Source organism: Primulina eburnea, chromosome 12 (genome assembly GCF_022965805.1).
Source record: "Primulina eburnea isolate SZY01 chromosome 12, ASM2296580v1, whole genome shotgun sequence".
Classification (NCBI taxonomy): domain Eukaryota; kingdom Viridiplantae; phylum Streptophyta; class Magnoliopsida; order Lamiales; family Gesneriaceae; genus Primulina; species Primulina eburnea.
The window spans coordinates 4,436,662-4,459,304 of NC_133112.1; the positions used below are offsets into that span (position 1 = coordinate 4,436,662).

At 38.4% G+C, this 22,643-nt stretch overlaps 2 protein-coding genes and 1 long non-coding RNA gene across 9 annotated transcripts in view; 2 read left to right on the plus strand and 1 right to left on the minus strand.

Moving 5' to 3' along the window:
• Nucleotides 1-18,250, plus strand: part of LOC140806542 (structural maintenance of chromosomes protein 6B-like) — a 41,474-nt gene extending 23,224 nt beyond the window's left edge. Inside the window, exons 16-28 of one of the 3 annotated variants that reach the window (XM_073163092.1) lie at nucleotides 4,504-4,720; nucleotides 8,817-8,948; nucleotides 9,093-9,207; nucleotides 9,293-9,378; nucleotides 9,466-9,561; nucleotides 9,863-9,999; nucleotides 10,081-10,183; nucleotides 10,643-10,722; nucleotides 10,818-10,896; nucleotides 11,033-11,090; nucleotides 16,937-17,034; nucleotides 17,754-17,848; nucleotides 17,959-18,250. In XM_073163092.1, coding sequence (XP_073019193.1) covers nucleotides 4,504-4,720; nucleotides 8,817-8,948; nucleotides 9,093-9,207; nucleotides 9,293-9,378; nucleotides 9,466-9,561; nucleotides 9,863-9,999; nucleotides 10,081-10,183; nucleotides 10,643-10,722; nucleotides 10,818-10,896; nucleotides 11,033-11,090; nucleotides 16,937-17,034; nucleotides 17,754-17,848; nucleotides 17,959-18,016 — 1,354 coding nt within the window. In that variant the 3' untranslated portion in view covers nucleotides 18,017-18,250. Of the gene's footprint in view, nucleotides 1-4,503; nucleotides 4,721-8,816; nucleotides 8,949-9,092; nucleotides 9,208-9,292; nucleotides 9,379-9,465; nucleotides 9,562-9,862; nucleotides 10,000-10,080; nucleotides 10,184-10,642; nucleotides 10,723-10,817; nucleotides 10,897-11,032; nucleotides 11,091-16,936; nucleotides 17,035-17,753; nucleotides 17,849-17,958 lie in introns of those variants that run through there. The other 2 variants (XM_073163093.1, XR_012112582.1) reach the window with 2 other exon arrangements.
• Nucleotides 11,191-16,914, minus strand: LOC140806543 (uncharacterized). Its single transcript, XR_012112583.1, has 2 exons — nucleotides 16,356-16,914; nucleotides 11,191-11,374 (listed from the first exon to the last, which is right to left on the minus strand). It is a non-coding gene; the product is annotated as an uncharacterized lncRNA (long non-coding RNA).
• Nucleotides 18,251-19,321: 1,071 nt separating the features above from the next.
• Nucleotides 19,322-21,739, plus strand: LOC140808385 (octanoyltransferase LIP2, mitochondrial-like). 5 transcript variants are annotated; one of them, XM_073165499.1, is made up of 3 exons: nucleotides 19,348-19,476; nucleotides 19,807-20,052; nucleotides 20,935-21,739. In XM_073165499.1, exons 2-3 carry the CDS (start codon nucleotides 19,978-19,980, stop codon nucleotides 21,640-21,642), a joined length of 783 nt encoding a protein of 260 aa, XP_073021600.1. In that variant the 5' UTR covers nucleotides 19,348-19,476; nucleotides 19,807-19,977; the 3' UTR covers nucleotides 21,643-21,739. The 5 variants fall into 5 exon arrangements, with proteins under 5 accessions (XP_073021603.1, XP_073021599.1, XP_073021600.1 ...); XM_073165502.1 differs by lacking the exon at nucleotides 19,807-20,052 and having other exon boundaries at nucleotides 19,322-19,476; XM_073165498.1 differs by having other exon boundaries at nucleotides 19,335-20,052.
• The last annotated feature ends 904 nt before the right edge of the window (nucleotides 21,740-22,643 follow it).

The window sequence follows — 22,643 nt, forward strand, 5'->3', positions numbered from 1 at the left end:
ATCCAGAGCTCTTTTGAGTTGTACTGTAGTTGTACTATGGATGTAAGCATGTTTTCCGTTGTAATCCAATTATCAGTTGTGTTTGGCAACAATTGAGATGTAATAACAATGTTGTTATTTCAATTTTGTTCATCCTATAAACTTGATTTCGAGGACGAAATCTTTTAAGGGGGGGAGAATGTAGTAACCCGATTCCTAATTTGAGTTAATTATCGGATTAATTATATTTTCGGTGGGATCGGAAGGACCGAACAAGTTCGGATCGTCCGATGAGTTCGGATCGTCCGATGAGTTCGGATCGTCCGAGCCAGTGTCGGACCGTCCGGGACAGGTGGCTGGACACGTGGAAGGGTTCTGGACACGTGGTAAGGTTCGGATCATCCGATTGGGGTTCGGATCGTCCGAGACAGGTGGCTGTACTCGTGGAAGTCATGCAAGGATCGGATCGTCCGATCAGAGTTCGGACCGTCCGAAGTGTGTCGGATCGGAGCTTCCGAAATGGTTCGGATCGTCCGAACATTAGCTATAAATAGAGGCGCGAGGCTTCATTTGTGACTCGCCAATTCAGAGAGTTCCATAGCATTTCAGTCGTTTCTGTGAGATTCTAGTCTTTTTCCGAGGTTCGGGCACTAGCGGGGAGCTGCTGGTCTTGTAGCGGAGCTGTGCTCTAGTTGGGAGCTAGCGGCATCAGTGGGCTAGCTACGGACGAAGGTTTGGAATTGTATCAGTATTATCTTAGGATTATCTAGTTAAGTCTGGTAGATAAGTTTTAGTGATGGTTTTCACTTGATGAATAGGCTTGGACTAGACCTGTTGTCTGGTTATTCCAGTGGATTAGGATTGCTGTGATAGAGGTACGAAAGTAGTATCCGAGATATCCTGGTCGAGTATACATCCTTATATGTGTTGCATGATTATGTGGTGCATTGATATATGTCATATGATGCATGCTATTATGTCACGTTTTATGATGCATGTTGCATTTCATGTTGAGCCGTATCTCCTTCGAGATAGCCTTTACTGTTGAGCTGTATCTCTTTCGAGATAAGCTATATCTTGTGGGGCCGCTCAGCCCTGTCTTGTCTTGTGGACGCATGGACACCGAGAGTACACAGTGGCCGACGGGTCGGGAGGGCTTCGGTGATCCGGGACATTTTTGGTCCACGTCTGTTCTTGTAGTGGATGCAGTGACCCAGAGGAGTACCGCGCGGCACTATCCACTTGGCGCCTCTAGACTGAGCATTTTGAGATCCTTTGTTACTCCTGTTTCTTGACTACCCTGGTATCATATCATAGCATGTGCATTTCATATAGGCTTGTATACTCATGCTTTTGTACTGGGCGTTCTTATCGCTCACGTCCTCGGTTTTGTTTATCTTGGACACCCCATTCCCACGGGGCAGGCCTCAGGTTGGACAGCTCAGGAAGAGCAGGAGGAGGACAGTGAGTGGCTGGTTGGTTTAATTTTCAGTACTATTCTTTTCGATATGGTTGTACCGTATATTTCATTTTAGTTCGAGTTGTTCTGGATTTCGATTGGGTTGTATAACTATCGTTTGTTGGCCTTTTCCGCAATTATCTCTGATTATTATTAATTAAGTTAGTTGCATGCTTAGTTCTTGATTAGTAGGTGATTCTGGAACGGGTCACTACACATAACATATTATTCGTTCCCGCACTTCATTGTAATTTGTTGCCCGTCAGTGCCTTGAATAAGAACTTGCATTGCTCTGCAATTTTTTCGACTGACTCGTGTGTTTTTCAAGACCTGGAATCGTGGAGGACGATTGGCAATTCTGAGTGTTGTGCAGGTCTCTACCTATTAAAGATGAAGGCCCTTAGAGTCCTTATCTTCCAATGCCTCTGGCCATTATACTTCCGCAGTCCAATCCTTTAGAGATAACGAATTTTTATTATGGCACTATCGTCTAAATGATCCAAATTTTTGTATCTCAAGCAACTATTTCCATCATTAGTGAATAACAACACTTCTCATTTGCCTCATTGTGATGTTTGTCAATTTTTCAAACTTACTCGCATATCGTTCTAACCACAAACATATACACCATCAAAACCCTTTTCACTAATACATAGCGACATTTGGGGTCTTTTTCATGTCAAAAACATTACGGGCACTTGATGATTCTTATTATTTGTTGAAGATCATACTCGTCTGTCTTGGGTTTTTCTCATGAAAGACAAGAGTGAGACGTCTACAGTTTTTAAAACATTCTCCGCTATGATACATACACAATTCTCAACTGATATCCAAAACATTCTTCTTTAACACAATTCTTGGAGACTACCTAACAACTCGGGGAATAATTCATCAAAGCTCCTGCGTTGATACACCTCAACAAAATGGTGTCGCAGAACGGGAAAATCGCCATCTATTGTTCACACATAATGTTCCTCATCATTTCTGGGGTGAGGTTGTCCTCACAGCCACGCACTTCATAAATCGAATGCCTTCTAGGGTCCTTAAGTTCCAAACACCTATTCAATCTCTCCTTAGCATCTGTCCTAACTCACACATACTGCACAATATTCCATTGCATGTCTTTGGGTGTGCATCGTTTATGCATATTCATTCCCAACATAGAAGCAAACTTGACCCCAGTTAAATGCATCTTCCTGGGGTATTCATCCAATCAAAAGGGGTACAAGTGTTATTCCTCGACCACAAAAAAATTCTACAATACCATGGATGTATTGTCACCTTCAATGAGTCTCTCAGGGGGAACATGTGATTAATGACCTTCAGAATCTGGATCCTATACACCCACCTCAAATACATCTTGATGATCTACACCCAATAAATACTATCCCACCAAATCATTCCCAAATTCTCTCTTTTGATCATGTTTATATACGTAGGAAGTCTTCTCAAGATCAAACACACAATTAGCAAACCATGAGCACTCCCTCAATCCCAGATCTTCTGGAAAACAATCAAGGTACGCCAATCTCCAACTCACATGATATTGATGATAGACCAATTGCATTAAGAAAATGAATCAGATTGTGCACCCAATATCCTATAAGTAATTGTCTCTCTTGATCTATTGTCTCCTGTATATCGAGCTTTTGTTGTGAATTTAGACCGAGTACAGGTCCCATCAAACATCACTGAAGCCCTAGAACATCCACAATGGAGGGCGGCAGCTTTTGACGAAATACATGCTCTTCAGAAGAATAACACTTGGCAGATCACGGAACTTCTTCCAGAAAAATGAACTGTTGGTTGCAAGTGGATTTTCACAATCGCACACAAGGCTGATGGGAGCGTTGAACGATATAAAACAAGATTAGTAGCAAAAGGGTTTACTCAGCATATGAGATTGATTATCAAGAGACATTTGCACCTGTCGCCATGCTAAATACGGTTCGTGTACTCCTATATATTGCTGCAAATCTAGATTGGCCCCTATATCTACTTGATGTCAAAAATGCCTTCTTATATAAGGATCCGGAAGAGGAGATCTACATGTGTATTCCACCTGCATTCGAATCAAAGACAACGGCCAATAAAATCTATGGGTTAAAGAAATGTCTTTATGGTTTAAAGCATTCTCCCAGAACTTGCTTCCACAAGTTAACGAAAGTATTGAAAGAAAGTAGATACACACAGTGCCAATCAGATCACACTATGTTTGTCAAGCATTCGAACCTAGACAGGATTTCTATTATCATCGTATATGTTAGCGACATTAAAATTACTGAGAACCATGAAGAAGACATCTCTCTAGTCAAGCAACTACTCTCAAAAGAATTCGAGATGAAGGATCTAGGGTAGTTGAAATATTTCTTGGGAATGGAAGTGGCCGGTTGAAAGCATAGTATTTTTATTTCTCAAAGAAAATATGTCCTTGACCTTTTGAAAGATACTAGGATGTTGGGATGCAAGCCTGTTGATACTCCTATGGATCCAAATACAAAACTTGGAAAGAATGAGGAAAATCCAATGATCGACAAAGGACGATACCAGAGATTAGTGGGCAAACTGATATACCTAGCTCACACAATACATGACATTGGATTTGTTATAATTATTTTTGGCTAATTCATGAACAATCCAACTGAAGTCAATCATGATCGAACTAAGCACGTTGAAGTCGATCGTCATTTCATAAGTGAAAAACTCGAGAAAGGGACTTTGAAAATCTGTTAAGTCCATAGCCACGCTCAAGTTTCAGACATTCTAACTAAGGTCTTATACCGACCAATCTGGTATCTAAGTTGGGCGTGATCAACATATACAACCCAACTTGAGGGAGAGTGTTGAAGATCTGATAAGAATTCTATAAGAATCTGATAAGATCATATCGGATAAGTTGTTTTATGTATAAATCTTTTATCATTTGGTTGTAATTTAAATATTTGGATAGATTAGGTTGTTAGCTTTAGGTTTTCTGCATTCTATAAGTATAACTCCGTATTCAGATTTTATTTAAAGTGAAATAAGATATTCTCACTTACACATTCTCTTCATAAATCTCACAGATTCCATTGCAGGTTCTCTCGTGGTTCAGCCCAGACTATTCTTCCCCCAAACAAAAACATAAGAGCCGGTCGCCTTTGTGGTTCCTTTGACAATCAGATCAAAAATCTCGAAAAAGATTCATTAGAAGCAAAAGAGCACATCCTACAAGGCCGGGGAATAAAACGAAGTAAGGAGACAGAGCTGAGGAATCTTCAGGACAAATTAAGCAGTCAAAAGGTATGCCTCCTCTCGAGAATTCTTTCATCATCATGCTTTCTGCCAACTACTTCTTGTAACAACTATGCTATACATGGAAAAACTAGTGGAACTAGTTTCCCATGAGACTTGATATCGAAAACACTCTAGCTGCAAATAATATTTTTACAAGCCTAGTCTTCTAACAGAGCCAACACTTATGAAATTAAAGCAGCTAAAGGCTCCATATATCACAGGATTTTATGTGAATATCATGCTTGACTGCTGGAGTACTCTGTGGGAGCAAACAGTGTAGTTTTGCTTTGAGACTGTTGCTTAGGCTTCATCGAGTACATTGTCATGAGACTCGTAATTTAGTGGTCAGTGACTTTTAGGTAGAAATGTTCCACGACAAGTCATAGTTTCAGCGATGTTCAAGTCCCGGGAAGGAATGTCACCAGAAGGAATGTAATGCCAATCGAATGAGCCATAAAGAAAGACGTGTCTCTCTTTTTTTTTTTTTTTAAATGAAACGGTTACATCATTATAGTAAAAAAAAAGGGTACAAATACACTGGGTATGCCCCGGGGATCTACTAGAGCAAACCAATCATGTGACATCCAACAAAAATAGATTACCCAAAACCTCATTCAAAGATGAACAAGAATTTTGGTCCAAAGAAAATTCGAGAAGTGGCAGCGGATGATCAAAACATTTGTTAAAATTACTCCAAAGAATACATTTCTTCTCCACCTCATAAGACTGTCTTTGTCTAGTCAAAAACTTCCTATGAGCGAACAACCATACACAGAACTTGTGTTTAGGAATGAGGCAAATCTTCCACACCAGTGGCTCCCAAGGCCAGTTTCCATAACTTGCGGCATAGAAACTTTAGGCTTTGTACATATCATTCCTTCCATCAAACCAACCACTCAACAACGCTATTGAGTCATCCACCTAGCCAGGAAAGATTTTCCTAACAAGACAAGAGTCATTCTTACGTACCTTTGTCCTATATACTTCTCTATCGAAGAAAAACTTGATTTATCCATTTGATCCATAAGATATCGTTCATTTTGTGAATATTCCACAATGTCATGGCGAGTAGAGCATTGTTCCACAACCTCAAATTCAGTAATCCAATTCCACCATTGTCTTTTGATACACAAAAAGTAGACCAGCCAAACGGTGGATGGTTACTTGTCTACAAGAATTTCCTACACAACGAGGAAATTTTGTCAATGATACCAAAAAGAATATGGTGAATCTGAGATAGATGCATTCTATCCCTTGAATGACATCCCTTATGAGCTCAAGTTGCTCTAATACGCTATGATATGATGTACACCAGAAGACTACAACCGGCGACACAAAGCTTTTCAATGGCTAAAGGAATTCTTAGATATCTGAAAGGGAAGACCGCTACCTGAAATCCCGTAATATGCAATATCTATTATCTAACCCAAGCATCCACATCTACTGAATAATTTTTTGATTTGAGTAAGTTGGCTCTCAGCCTTGCTGTTCGCCCAAACTCATCGTGACACATCATAATTTTCCGGACACTATCCACATCTTCCCCAGAAAAAAATAGCAGATCTTCAGCATTGGCCAAATTTGTGATATTTAAAAATGAACATTTGGGATGATGTTTATAATTCTGCTCTCTTCCTAGATAGTTGAGTTTCCTTGTCAATCCTTCTGAGCAAATAGCAAACATGAAGGGAGATAAGATGCAACGCCCCGTTATTTTTAAAGCAGACGCTACTTCCTTTTTTTCTTTAAGATATGAGAAATTAAAACTCTAAATAAATAAACATGTAACTTCACATAAAAAAATTTACTTCATAATGCAACTTGAAAATCCCGTGCATTCAAAAAAAATTGTAGATATAACTTTTCACTTTATAAAAATTAATCATCAACCTGACTTTAGAATCCGTTTCAACATAATCTACTAAAATAATTTTGCGGAAAATTAGACAGGCTCGGGCAAGTGCTCACCAGTACTGGTTGCAGATCCCTCGAGCAGCATCACCTCACCAGTCATTGTTACCAGCACCAATAGAACCTAGTGAGTCTAAAACTCAACAAGTTCATCTTTTTTACATAACAAATAATACATATAATTAAAAATAATTTGCATTCATTTTGTTCTTTGTGTCATATTTTAATTTAATATCATCATATATATACATGTAAAACTTCTGTCTTGCCATCAATACCTTTCCTTTATTTCACATCTCATAAAACATTCAATAGTCTATATATATGCAAGGCAACTAGAAAATAATACCGACTATGGCCCCTTTCATTCCTTCACTTTCCTTTCATGTCGTTTGGCCAAACATTTTTCATGGATCCATGTTGGTAAAGGCATCCCCGATCATCAAACCAACACCCTAAACCCGTGTAAATTGGTAATGGCATCCCGAGCTGAAGGCTGATACCCAAAACCCGTGTAACAGTCATTTTTGGCCACAAGCAATAGAACCATCAAATTACCAAACTAATTTTCATACAAGTTAAATTTTCTTTTAAAAATACCATTTTCGACATAACTAAAAATAAATTTAAGTTTCTGACATAAATACAAATTAAGAAATCTTATCTTCAACTTAAAATTTAAACATTGGACGTAAGCATGAAGTTAATGTACAAATCTCCTTTAAAATATAATTTGACGTTCAGAGTTAAAATAATTTTCACTCGTACATAATATAAAGTAATCTGTGTAAAAATCTCATTATAATCTTAAAATTCGGTCTACCCAAGAATTTAAACTACATGCAAACAAGCTGCCTGGACCCTGTACCACGCTGACCGGCACTGTAGCAGCTGCCCGAGCACTGTAGGGGACTGCCCAGAACTGTAGCGCACTGCCTAGAACTGTAGTACCCTGCCCGGGACTTAAAAACAGCTCACTCATTTATATATATATTCATATTCTTGTCAACTCGACTCGAATAAATAGTATACGTTAAACAATAATCAAAAGTTCATACCAACATCCGAAAACACATTAATATGATTCTATTGATGTTTAAAAGAAAAGGAATCAAATTTGTCTTAAACTTTTGGGTTAGATGGATCGAGATTAACGTCTGTGGGTTGAAATGCCGTGAAGATCGTTGAATTTTGAAACCAAAATAAAAAAAACCTTTCTCTTTGCTAAAAAAGAACCTAGTCGCCTCTTTTTTTTAGTGGATATGGAAAATTTATTACGTGACTGAAATTTATCCTTTTTTTTTCAAAATATGTATCCATATATATATATACTAATATACAATACCAATAAAATAATACATATATATGATTTGGGCATTACATTAGGGGTCACCTTGTCGGAGGCCTCTTGCGCCTTGGAAGAAACCATGAAGCTGCCCGTTGATGGAAATCGAGAAAGAGGTTGTGACACATTCCATAACCCAATCAATAAATTTCCCCTGAAAGTGCTACCTGAACTAGATTCTAGGATGCCCTGATGGAACGTTATTGTCTCATATCTCATCAACATGATCTAAATCATGTTCACAGTTCATATCAATTCAGTGTAGAAGAAGTCTTTAATTAAATAAGACTGCCGTCTCGTCTTTCCTTTCTTGAGACTATCCCCTTGCACTCCTAACGAACATTAGAGCCCTTCAAACTCAAACAGAGGCTAGCAGGAAACGAATTCCTATGCCTCGAGAGTTGGGAAGTTTTGGGTTGGGCTTTGCCCCCAATGGTGGTGAAAAGAACCCTAAAAGGTTTTTCTTATTGTTTTCCAATTTTGTTTTCTATAGGGAACTTTTAAATAACACTGGTCATAAAGAACGTGTATCTTGAAAATTTCTTGTTTTACTTACACGTGTTTGCTCGTTGCACCCAATTATGACTTGTCATGAAAATTTCAGAAGTTTTCTCAAACTGATATTGCCAGTGATCTATCCTTGTGGTGGTTTCTCTGAATTGCTTAACCATTTCTTTGATATTTCAAGCGAATCACCTACCTTTATTTTATATAATATACCAGTTTATATACCAAAATTAATTATCTTTCAATAATAAACGTGAATCAGCAAATTGGGGATTCTAGTATTGGATATTTCAAAATGGTTGGTTGACCCTTCCTTATCTACTGCTTAAATTCTTTCAGAGGAGGCGAATCAATGTTGAACGGGACTATAGGTCAAAGGAATTTGAACTGCACGATGTCAAAAAGTTAATATCTTCAGAAGAAACTTCTGTACCTTCATCTACCGTGGACGAGCTTCATCAAGAGATATCTGTTTGTTGCTCAAAACTCATTGCACCATTTGTTTGTTTACCCTACTATCTGAAGTTTTAGCTGGCATGAATGTAGATTTTAAGTCTGTCAAATTGCTATATTGTGTGATTTGTTTTACTGTTCCATTGTCTGAAATGATGGCAGAAACTGCAAGATCGGATAAGAGAGAGGGAAATTTTTGTAGAAAAGCTTCAGATGGAAGTGAATGAAGCAGCTATTAAAGCTAAAGATTTCAGAATTTCATTTGAAAATTTGTGTGGTGATTGCATTATCGTCTCATGCCCTACTGAGTTCTATTGATCACCCATCCTTACATGTCTCATTTGCATTGTTTTACAATGCAGAGTCTGCGAAATCAGAAATTGATGCGTTAGCAGAAACAGAGAAGGAAGTAATGACTATTGAGACCACTCTACATGAGGCTGAATCAGTTCATCCCTTTAACCCTGCTCATTCATTTGCTTATTGGTTCTATTTTTAGGCCACAATTACTTAAAGAGTTTTTGGTGTCCTGCAGAAAAAGAAACATTTTGAGCAAGTGATGAATACTAGAGTCCTTTCCGACCTAAAAAATGCGGAGGCTAAGTATCGGGAACTTGAACAGAATTGTAAGGTGCATTTATATTCTCGCATGGGAAACATAACTCCCCTCTAAGTTTCATCATGTTACTTGAGTGCTTGCAATTATGACTTTTGTGTTCAGCTTCTTCATTCTCGGAAATATGGGCCTGCTTATTGTAATTTACTGCCAGGCATGGTTACATATGCATTGCAGAACTAAAGCAATTCATCTGCACATAACCACTAATTTTTTTCTGCACATTGCCTTTTTTCGAGACAGTTTATGTTTTTACAACCCATGTGACTAAATGATTCCAGAAAGAACCTTGTGCTGATTTGTGGTGAAATTGCAGGACGACCGTAACAAAGCGTCTATCATCTGCGCTGAAAGTGAAATTGAAGCTCTAGGAGGCTGCAAAGATAGCAATCCTGAGCAACTCAGTGCTCAAGTGACAAGGTGGAGTCAAAAACTTCAGCGTGAGAGCCAGAGGTAAACATTTTAGGTATTCTATTTTCAACATTTTAATTCATTTTATTTTTTAAATACAATAAACCTGGAAGAACTTTGCAGATTTTCAGAATCCATTGACGATCTTAGAATGTTGTATGAGAAAAAAGAGCGTCGGATATCAAGAAAACAACAAACTTACAAAGCCTTTCGAGAAAAATTAGAAGTGAGTTTAAGAGAAAATGTCTTCATTTATCTTGTTTGATCTGCATGATGTCAAAGAGACGGCTATTCTCCTGTAAAATCCTTCACCAAGCTCGTTTCTTCCTTATTTTTTGAATTTTTTATCGCTCTCCTTACTCAATATGTTTTGGTGCAATGGAAAGAAATGTTAACTGTTATATTTTTCAAATTCGTTCTTGATGTGCTATCCAACAGGGGGAGTGGGACTATTTCGTGTTGTTTACTAGTCACTCAATTTCATAGTGTTGCTTGATCTAGTATGTTTTCCTTATTTGCCTTCTCTCATAGAGATATGAATCTGAATCTTTAAGTTTCTTGATACCTTGTTTTGATTACTCGATATTTTATTGATAATGATCTCTGGTAATTGACTTCGCAAATTTTCCACTTGGATTTTATTCCTGGCCTACCTTCAATTTTTTGTTTCCTGCTTATGTTTCAGGCATGTGATAAAGCGTTACAGCTGAGGTGGAGCAAATTTGAAAGGAATGCAACTCTTTTGAAGCGCCAGTTAACATGGCAGTAGGGCCTGTGTTATCTTTGCAGTTTTTCCTCATCCAAAGAGACTCTTTCTATGTGATTTTTTTCCAGCTTCTAATACCAAGTTTTCCTGTTAGATTTAATGGCCACTTGAAAAAAAAAGGGATCAGCGGTCAAATCCGAGTTAATTATGAAGAACAGACCCTCTCAGTGGAGGTAAGTTGACTGAATATGTCGTGTTACTATTAATCCAAAGGGTTATCTCTGCTTTCCTAAAATCAATTGGCTACAAGTTAGTGGGTTACCGGTCTAAGAGCTAAAAAGTGTCCCAATTTTTTAATTGTCTTATCAGGTAAAAATGCCTCAAGATGCATCAACCAGCTCTGTACGTGACACTAGGGGGCTTTCAGGTTCGGCTCTATTGTATATCACTCATCTTTTCTGATGGCAAGAAGAATAGAAATTAATGCTACTGTTTCTTTTTTAGGAGAAGTCCTGTACATTTTACTCTTGTTTCGAATTACGGGTGAGGTCTTCTTACTGGAGGTGGTGGTAAATGTGGAGTTGTAGTTGGGAGTGGTAAATGTTGAAACTTTCAATTATCATCTTCCCATCTAGTTTGTATTTGAATGGCTGAGTGAACATCTTGGTTAAGTTTCATGCGACTTCACAAAGAAATGTGTGGCTTCCATCTCTGAAGATTGAAATTCTCAGAAATCTTCTTGTTACTTCTTGATTAAATACAGGGAATAAATATATACACAGAGACTCCTAAAGTTTAGCCCTAATTGATAGACCATAATCATGGGAATTACTACCTTACCTAGAATAAAATATAAGCATACTAAATATAGCCTAGATTACCAATATTCTAATCCCTAACTTCTAGTGACATGATCGACACTCCCCCTCAAGTTGGGTAGTACATATCGTACATGCCCAACTTGTTACATATTTCATCAAAGTTAGGACCTAGAACGGCTTTAGTGAGAACATCTGCAAGTTGCTCTCGAGTAGGTGTGTAGAGGATCTGAACTTCCGAGTTCTTGAGCTTCTCGGCAATGAAATGTCGATCTATTTCGACGTGTTTTGTACGGTCATGATGAACCGGGTCTTTTGCCATGCTAATGGTAGCTTGGTTGTCACATCTGTGGGTTACTGATCCTTCCTGTTTTATTCCCAAATCTTCCAAGACACGACGTATCCATATTCCTTCACAAATAGCTAATGCCAGAGCCCTAAGTTCAGCTTCTGCACTGCTTCGGGAGACCACCGGTTGTTTCTTACTTCTCCAGGTTACAAGATTTCCCCATACAAATGAACAATACCCCGTTGTTGATCTTCGGTCCGTGTGGCTTCCAGCCCAATCCGCGTCGGAATACAATACAACACTTCTATCTTCATGTTTCCCAAATAAGATTCCTTTACCCGGGCACTTCTTCAAGTATCGAAGAATTCGATATACGACGTCCATGTGTTTCTGAGTGGGACAGTTCATGAATTGGCTCACATAACTCACTGCAAACCCGATGTCCGGACGTGTATGAGACAAATAAATAAGCCTCCCTACGAGCCGTTGATACCTCCCTTTATCGGACAAGATCTCTTCGTCTTTTTTTTCATTTGGTTTGATAGCTGCCATGGGAGTACTTGATGGTTTACAGCCAAGCATCCCTGTCTCACTGAGTAAATCCAAGACATGTTTGCGTTGTGACAAAACAATTCCCTTCTTTGACCTTGATACTTCCATACCCAAGAAGTACCGCAGCAACCCTAGGTCTTTCACCTCAAATGACTGAGCCAATGACTGTTTAATATTCACAATCGCCTCTCTATAGTCCCCGGTCAAGATAATGTCATACACGTAGACAATGAGGATGGCAACTCTATGATCGATAGACCGTTTGACAAAGAGGGTGTGATCGGATTGACATTGCTGAAACCCTTGTTCCTTTACCACGGTAGAGAACCTCCCGAACCATACCCTTGGTGATTGTTTCAGCCCATAAATCGATTTCAGCAACTTATACACCTTATTGCTATTCTCATTGACAGTAAGCCCTGTTGGAATTTCCATGTACACTTCTTCCTCCAATTCCCCATTAAGAAATGCATTCTTAATATCAAGTTGTTGTAGCTTCCAATCTTGATTTGCAGCCACTGACAAGAGAATTCGCACGGTGTTAAGTTTAGCTACATGTGCGAATGTCTCCTGATAGTCGATTCCGTAGGATTGAGTAAATCCGCGAGCCACTAGTCGGGCCTTTAACCGTTCAACACTTCCATCCGCCTTGCATTTCACGGTGAATAACCACTTACAGCTCACGGTTTTCTTCCCAGGAGGTAAATCTGTGATAGTCCACGTGTCATTCTTTTCCATGGCCCTCAATTCTTCTTGAACCGCCTGAGTCCATCCCGGGTGCTTCAAAGCTTCTTGTATTGATCCCGGAATAGGTACCGTGTCAAGGTTTGTGATGTAAGCCCTGTATTTCTGTGACAAACCACCATAGGAAACAAACCTCTGTATTGGATGATTAGTGCAATTCCGGGTACCTTTTCGTAGAGCAATAGGTAACTCTTCGGACTCTTCGAGAGGTGGAGGTTCCAGTGTGTGTGGCTCCGTGCTTGGAATCGGAACCGAGTTCGATGACGGGTCAGCAGTAGGATGTGCCAGTGGCTCACTTATTCTTGGAGTGGGTCTCGGCCGACGGGTGTATACTTGTATGTCTGGCTGGAGTTGTGGGGATTGGACCTGGTCATCAACCAGTGTAGGAGGTGGATTCGAGTCAGTTGGTGGCATATTTGGTTGTGGGGAATTTGGTGTAGTAATGAGGAGTGGGGAATTTGGTGTAGTAGTGAGGAGAGAATCCCAAGACCAAGGCTGTACTTCCCTCGAATTCTCCCCCTGAAGAACAGTTTTGGTGAAATAGGGAGTCTCTTCGAGAAAAGTAACATCCATAGTGTTAAAGATCTTTCTAGTCCTAGGACAAAAACACTTATACCCTTTCTTATTGGAAGAATAGCCGATAAAGACACACTTAGTGGATCGAGGATCGAGTTTGCTACGGTCGTGTGGATAGATATGAACAAATGCGGAGCATCCAAAGATTTTTGTTGGTAAGTTGGAGGATAGGATGGCGGCATGGGGATAAGTTTTGATTAGGGTTTGATATGGCGTAGCAAACTGCAAGACTCGGGATGGCATTCTATTTATAAGGTAGGCAGCAGTTAACACCGCCTCGCCCCATAAATATTTCGGGACACCAGTTGAAAAGATAATGGATCGGGCAACTTCTAATAGGTGACGATTTTTTCGTTCGGCTATACCATTTTGTTGGGGTGTATTTACACATGAACTGATTTGAACTATCCCATGGTTAGAGAAATAGTCTCCTAGAATTAGGTTGAAATATTCCCTGGCATTGTCAGATTTTAGTACCCGGATTTTTGTCATAAACTGAGTTTGAACCATTGCTTCGAAAGCTAGAAAGATTTTTTCAAGTTTTGATTTTTCTTTCATGAGAAATACCCATGTGAGCCTAGTGTGGTCATCGATAAAAGTGACAAACCATTTTGCACCATTTATATTAGCTATTCTTGATGCTCACCATATGTCACTATGGATTAAATTGAAGGGTTGTGATGGATTGTAAGGAATGCTTCGATAAACTGAGCGTGTGTGCTTTGCAAGTTGACAAATTTCACAATGAAAGTGTTGTGGTCTTTTATTCAGAAACAATTGAGGGAATAACTTTTCAAGATAATAAAAACTTGGATGTCCTAGACGATAGTGCCAACACATGACTTCAGTATCCTTATTGACTCTAGAAACTAAAACAGACTTTGAAACCTTGGAATTGGTTGACTTATGATTGGGCTGACTAAGGGTGACATGGTTTGATGTGGGTTCTGTTGTTGAGTTAAGCAAGTAGAGTCCTGAGCACACCCTAGCACTGCCAATCATCTTCCTCGATCCCAATTCCTGAAAAATGCACATATTTTGGAAAAATTCAGCGGAGCAATTATGATCAGATGTTAACTTATTTATTGATAACAAGTTGCAATCTAATTTCGGAACATGCAATACAGATTGAAGGGTGATAGTTGAGGTTAGGCAGATTTTTCCCATCCCGGCAACTCGGGATTTAGAACCGTCAGCAATCCGCACGGTCACTTGGGTTTGGCTTGGTTGGTATTCTTGAAACAGGGACCGGTCTCCCGTCATATGGTCTGATGCTCCTGAGTCGATAATCCAATGACGAGATAGAGTATTCCAAGTAGACAAAGCATAATACTTGTTACCTTTATTTGCCTGCAAACTGACAGGTTGGCTCGTGGTATCGTGGTGTGTTAGAGTGGTGGCTAATGCCTTCTGTAAGGCTTCGATCTGCTCCTTTGAGAATGAAGTGACTTCCGTGGAGGTGGCTGAATTTGCTCGGCTATTTCGCTCATTGAATGGTCTAGAAGGCTTCCAATCAGTTCGCTCATTGAATGGTCTGGAAGGCTTCCAATCAGCAGGTTTCCCATGAATCTTCCAACAGGTGTCTTTTGTATGGCCTGGTTTGGCACAGTGGTCGCAGTATGGTCGAGTTTTGCGTTGAGAACGAGTATTCTGTTGGCTGGCAGGATGTGCACCGTATGATGCAAGTGCAGATCCCTCTACGTTGACCGAGTTATTCTGGGTGCCCATCATCACCCGCTTTCTACTCTCTTCCCTTCGAACTTCAGCAAATGCTTCTCTCAGGTTCATGAGTGGCTTTCCACCCATTATTCTGCCTCGGACTTCATCTAAGTCTTTGTTGAGACCTAGTAAGAACTTGAATGTTCTCTTCTGCTCCTGAATTTTGAGGAATCGCTGACCATCCTCGGCACACTTCCATTCATGGCTTTCAAATGCATCGAGTTGTTGCCACTGTCGTACAAGGGCGTTGTAATATAGAGTGACTGGCTGATCTCCTTGCCGCAAGTCATATAGTACCGACTCTACAGCGAATAGCTCTGAGGTATTATCTGAGCTAGAGTATGTTTCCCTTGCGGCCTGCCACATCTCAAGGGCTGTTTCATATAACAGGAAATTCTCTCCAATTTCCACTGTCATAGAATTGATAAGCCACGCCATAATCATGTGATTCTCGATGTTCCACTTCTTGAAGTCTGGATCCGTCTTCTCTGGGATGGCCGACTCGCTCATCAAGTACTCCTCCTTCCCCCTACCGCAAATAAACATTTTAACCGACTTAGACCACTGAAGATAATTGTGGCCATTTAATTTGTGGCTTGTGATGACAAAGGAATTGTTTTCGGTGGGGCTAGGGTTTGGAGTTTCTGATTTTAAGGTTTCGGTAGCCAGGCCATGTTTCACCATGGTTGAGGATGGCTACACGAGAATGAGGTTATAGGGGAGGAGATTGCGATTTGTGAGAGAAGAGCCGTAGCTCTGATACCATGAAGATTGAAATTCTCAGAAATCTTCTTGTTACTTCTTGATTAAATACAGGGAATAAATATATACACAGAGACTCCTAAAGTTTAGCCCTAATTGATAGACCATAATCATGGGAATTATTACCTTACCTAGAATAAAATATAAGCATACTAAATATAGCCTAGATTACCAATATTCTAATCCCTAACTTCTAGTGACATGATCGACAATCTCCTTAGCAGAAGATTACATAAAAGCTGTTGATTGTTTCAAGTTTCTAAGTCCGTAAGTAATCGGCCTCGTGATAAATGTCAAATGAACCCACATTCACCTAATAAAGAAACGAGCAGCTAGGTTCAATGATCAATTTGGAATATAAATAGTTAGGTAAGAGTGCATTGCACCTTACCGCACTTGTAAGGATCACTTTCAGACTGTAATGTAATCCTTTATAAAGATCAAATATGTGGACTAGCATTTTATTCGTTCTTAAAAACTTCAGAATCCTGCGTAAACTAAATGTGCTAAAGATACATGGGTAGGCCTCTTCCTCAAGGATATGCTTTTGTTTGCAATTTTTTTTTGTTGGTGATTGGTTACTTTAGTTGAGATTTTGCATAAATGTGTGTGAAGAGTAGACTGACAGTTTGAGCCTTTTTATGAAGTGGTGTTTTCTCACATTTTATGAAGGAACCTAATAATGCTACGTACCGAAGCACGATTTCTTGGGTTTGAACCTGGTTGTCACACTAGAATATTGCAGAAAGAAAATTACCTGTAGCTGGCAACTGGAAAATTGTGTTGTAATTTTGCTCTTTGTTGTTTGAACAGGTGGTGAGCGTTCCTTTTCAACATTGTGTTTTGCTCTCGCACTTCACGAGATGACAGAAGCCCCATTCCGTGCAATGGATGAATTTGATGTATTTATGGTGTGCATTCTGACTGAAAACTATAATTTCCTATATGCATGTTTAACAATCTATCTTCTCTAAACATTAAAACCACGTGGAGATCAGATCTTTGTGTGTGTTACAACTACAAAAAATCTGACAGTTAAGAGGGGAAAAACAATTGGATTGTGTTTTTTTTTTCTGGAGGGTGCTCTTCTTGCTATTTAGTTCATGATATCTTATTCTTCATGTTCATGTTTATATTTTTTTTTCATCATCATTGATGTCAATCCTGGCTATCACCTTTCACAATGACTAAAAGCAATGAAACGAGCCGCTCACCGATCAGGATGCTGATATAGTTCACCTTAACACTGCTAACATATAATCTGCCAATCCGGGCGTGCGATTAATCTTTATTGTCTGAAGTAAGCATATACTATTTGAACTAGTAGTCTCCAATTATACAATTGCCAAAGAGTAAAACCACTTGTGATATTCCATATTGAGAAAAGGGATTCTTTGCATGGACTTGGAAGCCTTTCATATCAGTATGGTGTTTTTTAATTGTTTCTAATAGTTACAGTTATACTATCTTATCTCAAAATGTTGAAATATGACGTTGCAACATCAGCTTGCATCTACAATGTATCACTACTCAGCCACTATTACGTAATTTGTATGTAGCTTCTTTGTCATTGGACAGGGAAAAAAGTGGTTCTGTAATTCAATACTTTCTATCTTGGTTCGATCCACAGGATGCCGTCAGCAGAAAAATAAGTCTAGATGCTATTGTGGATTTTGCTTTGGCACAAGGATCCCAGTGGATATTTATTACTCCTCATGACATCAGGTAACAAACTACTAGGAAAAAACTTTTTGATCGAGTAGAAGGCCGTGCATGGTTTTATTGCTGCCGTTATTATGGATATATATTGTCTGATTATTGTTTTTTCGATTCAGCATGGTGAAACACGATGAAAGGATAAAGAAACAGCAGATGGCAGCGCCTCGCGGATAATTGTCATTTGGCTGCTTTGTTATGTTCTGAGCCGTAGTTTACATACTGTCTCAAATTTCATGTCGGGACTAACATACCAAATTTCGGACTCTTTTATTAATTGGTAGGTCCGGAAAACTGAAGAAGAGACGACTTTATTTATTTATTAGAATTCTAAACTTGATTTTTACAAAAACTCGATAAATTTGGAAATTATTTAAGAGGGCAATCTCCCTGTGCTGTTATTGCCCCTAATTGTGTTTCTTTTTTATTTATGGTTTGTCTTAACTTGTTTCTTCTTTATGGTTTATCTTAACTTGTTTCTAAATTAAAACAATTAAGAGAATACAATTTTTGTTAAAATAACAACTCTTTCTTACACTTTTCACAGAGTGAGGTGGGAAGTTAAGGGACTGAGAATGATGCATTACCATTACCTCGTAGTATAAAAAAATAAATCTTTGAATGGCAAAAGCTAAAGTATTTAAGAAACTGTATCGAAAGTTGATTTTCCCGATGAAGAAATTGTTTTTACACCAAGATTACAAAATCCATCTCACGAGAATCATTTATTTTTATCGATGCAATCTCACAAGATTCTTCACATTTGGTATATTATATATCACTTTGAAAGGGGTGAAGAAGTTTCTTGTTTCATGGAGTTATCACTTCTTCCATGGATTGATCTCTAGCTATTTTCTTAACTGCACATCTTCTCTACCAAAGTAAAATAATCGCATATACACGTTATAAGTAAAGCTCGACAGTCCTAACACATTATAGTTCGATGAGTAGGTCTTTTGTGAGATGATCTCACATATATTTATTCATGAAGTGATCGATTTTGTCCATATTTACAATAAAAAAATCATAATTTTGGCACAAAAAAGTGATATTTTTTATAGATTACTCAAATAAAATATTTGTCTCACACAATTGACATGTAAGACCATCTCATATGAATTTTTGTATAGTTCAATTTGAACATTCAAAAGGTATTTATTTTGTATCCAACCATCTTTACATTAATTTTTTAAAAAATTTAAGTTCGTTTTTATTTACTTCTCATCGAAAATACCAATGAATAAATATTTTGTAAAAAAATAACTTGATTAAGTGAATATTTAATATTGGTATAATTCATATAAATAGATAAGATTTTGTTCATGTCAAGAACATATATTAATACTAACTATTTTTAATAGTGAGAGAGCAAATTAACACGAGGGTTTTGGCCTTTGCTTGAAGCAATATAACTGGAGGGATTTAATTGCAAATTTAAGGGTGTATGGGTTTAAAATGGAAATAAGGAATAGGTGAGACGGGTTGTTGTAAATAAACCAGATCCAGCACAGTTGCCCAAAAACTTTGGCGCACCATCTGACTGGAAGATCCAACGTCCAAGTCTCCTTTTTCCGGTGACGAGTTATCGACGTTTGGCGGCGCGTGACACGGAATACATTTTCGTTGTGACTCTTGAGGTACACTTTCTTCTTAAATTGTGATCTATAGCTCAAACTGAATGGAAATGGACTGAATTGGAAAGAAATATTGGAGTGAATTGATTCAGAACTCAGTTTAAGATGATTGTTAGCGGACTCTGAAATAACTAGAGAACTGGGCCGGGGACTGAATTGATGTTTTGGATGAATGTTGAAGGATTGCTGGATAAATTGCTTTTAATCTCATTTTACGATATTCACAAAAATGTAGGATGAAATTCATGCTGATATGTGATTTTGGGGGTAATCGTTGATAAATTTCAAGCTCATAGTTAATTAGGAGGTGCTTTTCATTCTCTACATCTTCAGATTAAATGACTAACGATGTGGAAAATCTTAAAGATGGAAACACTTAAGAGGCGCGATCAGTTCCTCCTGAAACTCTATCCACTTGGTATTCCAGCCTGCTGCAGCAAGTATCGGTTTATGGAATTGCTGCGGGTTATTGCATTCTGCTTCGTTGTTATCCATAATAAATAAATGGGCTGTGGAGCTCTAACAGCGCCTGCAGTACTTGACCAGTGGTGCTGGAGTATTGATATGTGGCTGGCTCAAGTCAATAGAACACGATAAGCTCAATCTTCTTACAATGTGGCGCTTTTTGCCTGCTGCATTTATATTTTATTTGTCCCTATTCACAAATAGTGAACTTCTACATGCTAATGTCGACACATTCATTGTTTTCCGCTCGGTTGTCCCAATATTTGTTGCCATTGGTGAAACCCTCTACTTGCACCAGCCATTACAAAAAATTAGGTAAAAAATGTTGCCTAATTTTGCGACTGTTTTTGTTTAAACCGTCGCTAATTAGCGATGATTCTTGAAATAGCGACGATTTAAGCAAAATCGCATTAGCGACGGTTTTGAGAAACCGTCGCAAATTGTCTATAAATATGGGCATACTCGGTCCATTTTTCTCCGCACCACTTCCCTTGTGTGATAAATTTTTCTCTCTTAGGCGATTTTAGTTTCGAGTTGGGGTAACTTTTTTAGTTTCAATTCTTGGTAAATTTTTTAGTGTCAATTAAGATCATGAATTTTGTTAGCTTGTAGTGCATGTCGTTTTCCAGCTGATTTTTTTTGCGCGTGCACAGTGCGATAGACATCTTCTACGGTCAGATTGTAAGTTTGTTATAGATTTATACATAGTTTAATTTGTTTTTATTGTATGTTATTTAGAAATATGTTTCCATGAAAATTTTTATTGAAGAAGATATACGCAGATATGATCATAGAGATGTACGTTTACAGGAAAGCCCCTTCTCTTCTTGCCCGTAGCCCAAGCTAGTAAAACAAAACAAGAATGAACCTCTTAACTTACTGTAACATGTCATTATTCCCTCTACTCCCCACATTTTCAGTGCCCGCCCACACCAGTGGTGGTCATTGGATCGCTTTTTGTGGTTTTTGTCATCATCTTGATTCTCTATCATGCAGGAAATGAAAGCTCCTCGACGCCTTGGGGTGTGGAAGATGGGTGTAGTTAATTATTTGGAGGCACTTAAGCTGCAAGATGAACTCACATCCAATAGAAAACTACTCAAGGTTACGGATATTCTTCTGTCCCTACAACATCCCCCTACATACACTCTCGGCAAAAGGCGAACTGATCACAACATATTGGTTTCCGAGTCTGAACTGAAAGCCATGGGTGCAGACCTTCACTATACACAACGTGGAGGTGATGTCACATTCCACGGTCCTCACCAGGCCATTTTATATCCAATTATCTCATTGAGAGATATTGGCTTAGGGGCAAGACAATACGTGGAAAAGCTCGAAACAACAATGATTCAGTTAGCATCTATACACGGTGTTGAAGCTCGTGCTGGACAAAAAGGTGAAACGGGGGTGTGGGTTGGAGGGAGAAAGATTGGGGCGATCGGAGTACGTATATCTTCTGGGATTACATCTCATGGGTTGGCATTCAACATCGATCCTGACATGAACTACTTCAAGCACATTGTGCCATGTGGGCTTGAAGATAAAGAAGTCACTTCTTTGCAAAACGAAGTAAAACAGGTACTTCCTCCCGATGAAGTAATTCATGAGCAGTTGATTTCTTGTTTTGTAAGCACATTTGGATACACTGATATTATTTGGAAAGATAGTTCGTCTGTAGTTTCATTTGATCAAGAAAGTTGAATATTCAAATTATCATAGATCTTTACACTATGTTCTCGACTTCTTGTATTTGGTTACTTTATGTATACAGCTCTCATTCATTTCTTTACACATTCAATTTGAATATGCAATTTGCTCATACTTAAATGGAATCATTCAGGCACATATGCATTATATCTTATCTAGCTCGAACTTAGTGCCTAAATATTTAAAAGTCTTGTTTTGATTCTTTTGAACTGAAGTGATTAAATAGATTACTGATACCAAATGGAGTTCATTCAATTAAGTGAGCGAGATTAGACATTGACATAGGTGTTCTCCGTTGCAAATTGCAATGAAAGGAGATAATTAAATTCTAATTAGTCTTAAATCAATCTATTCAAGTCGATTATAAGAATATATGATTTGGGTTTGAGTTTAAATTGTGTCAAAAAAAACATAACTCAAGATTATTTATTTTCATGCAAACATTTAATAATAATAATAATAAGGTAACTAATGTGACTTCCGTCGTGATCAAGCCACTTGACACATGTTCTTGATTATTTAAAGATTGACTATCACATTGGTAACGGTAGTCAAACTAACATAAATAAACCATAATACCTTTGTGAGAACACTGGGGTTGTTGATTTGCATGGTTGGGGGCATTTTGTATCAACAATCTACTAGCAGCAAATATAAACCCGCGAAAGAAGTAATAGCTCAAGAGAGTGAAGAACACCAGAAGCTGCTTGAAATGCTAAATATTCATGAGAACAGTAGCGATGAAAAGAAAGTTACTGAGTGGGAGAAGGAAAATCATAGGCCATCTTTAAAGAGAAAGTTCTTTGTTTACCTGGATTCTTGTCCAAATCACCCCTGTGATTGAGGATGTGATCGTTGCAATGTAAACCTCCTGATATCTTCAAGAATGGTGGCATACCTACCTCGATACATCAACTGATGAGAGACGGAGTCAGAAATTCGATTTGGGGGACAAATTTTTTTAAAAAAAATAGAAAAGTTGATAATAACTAATA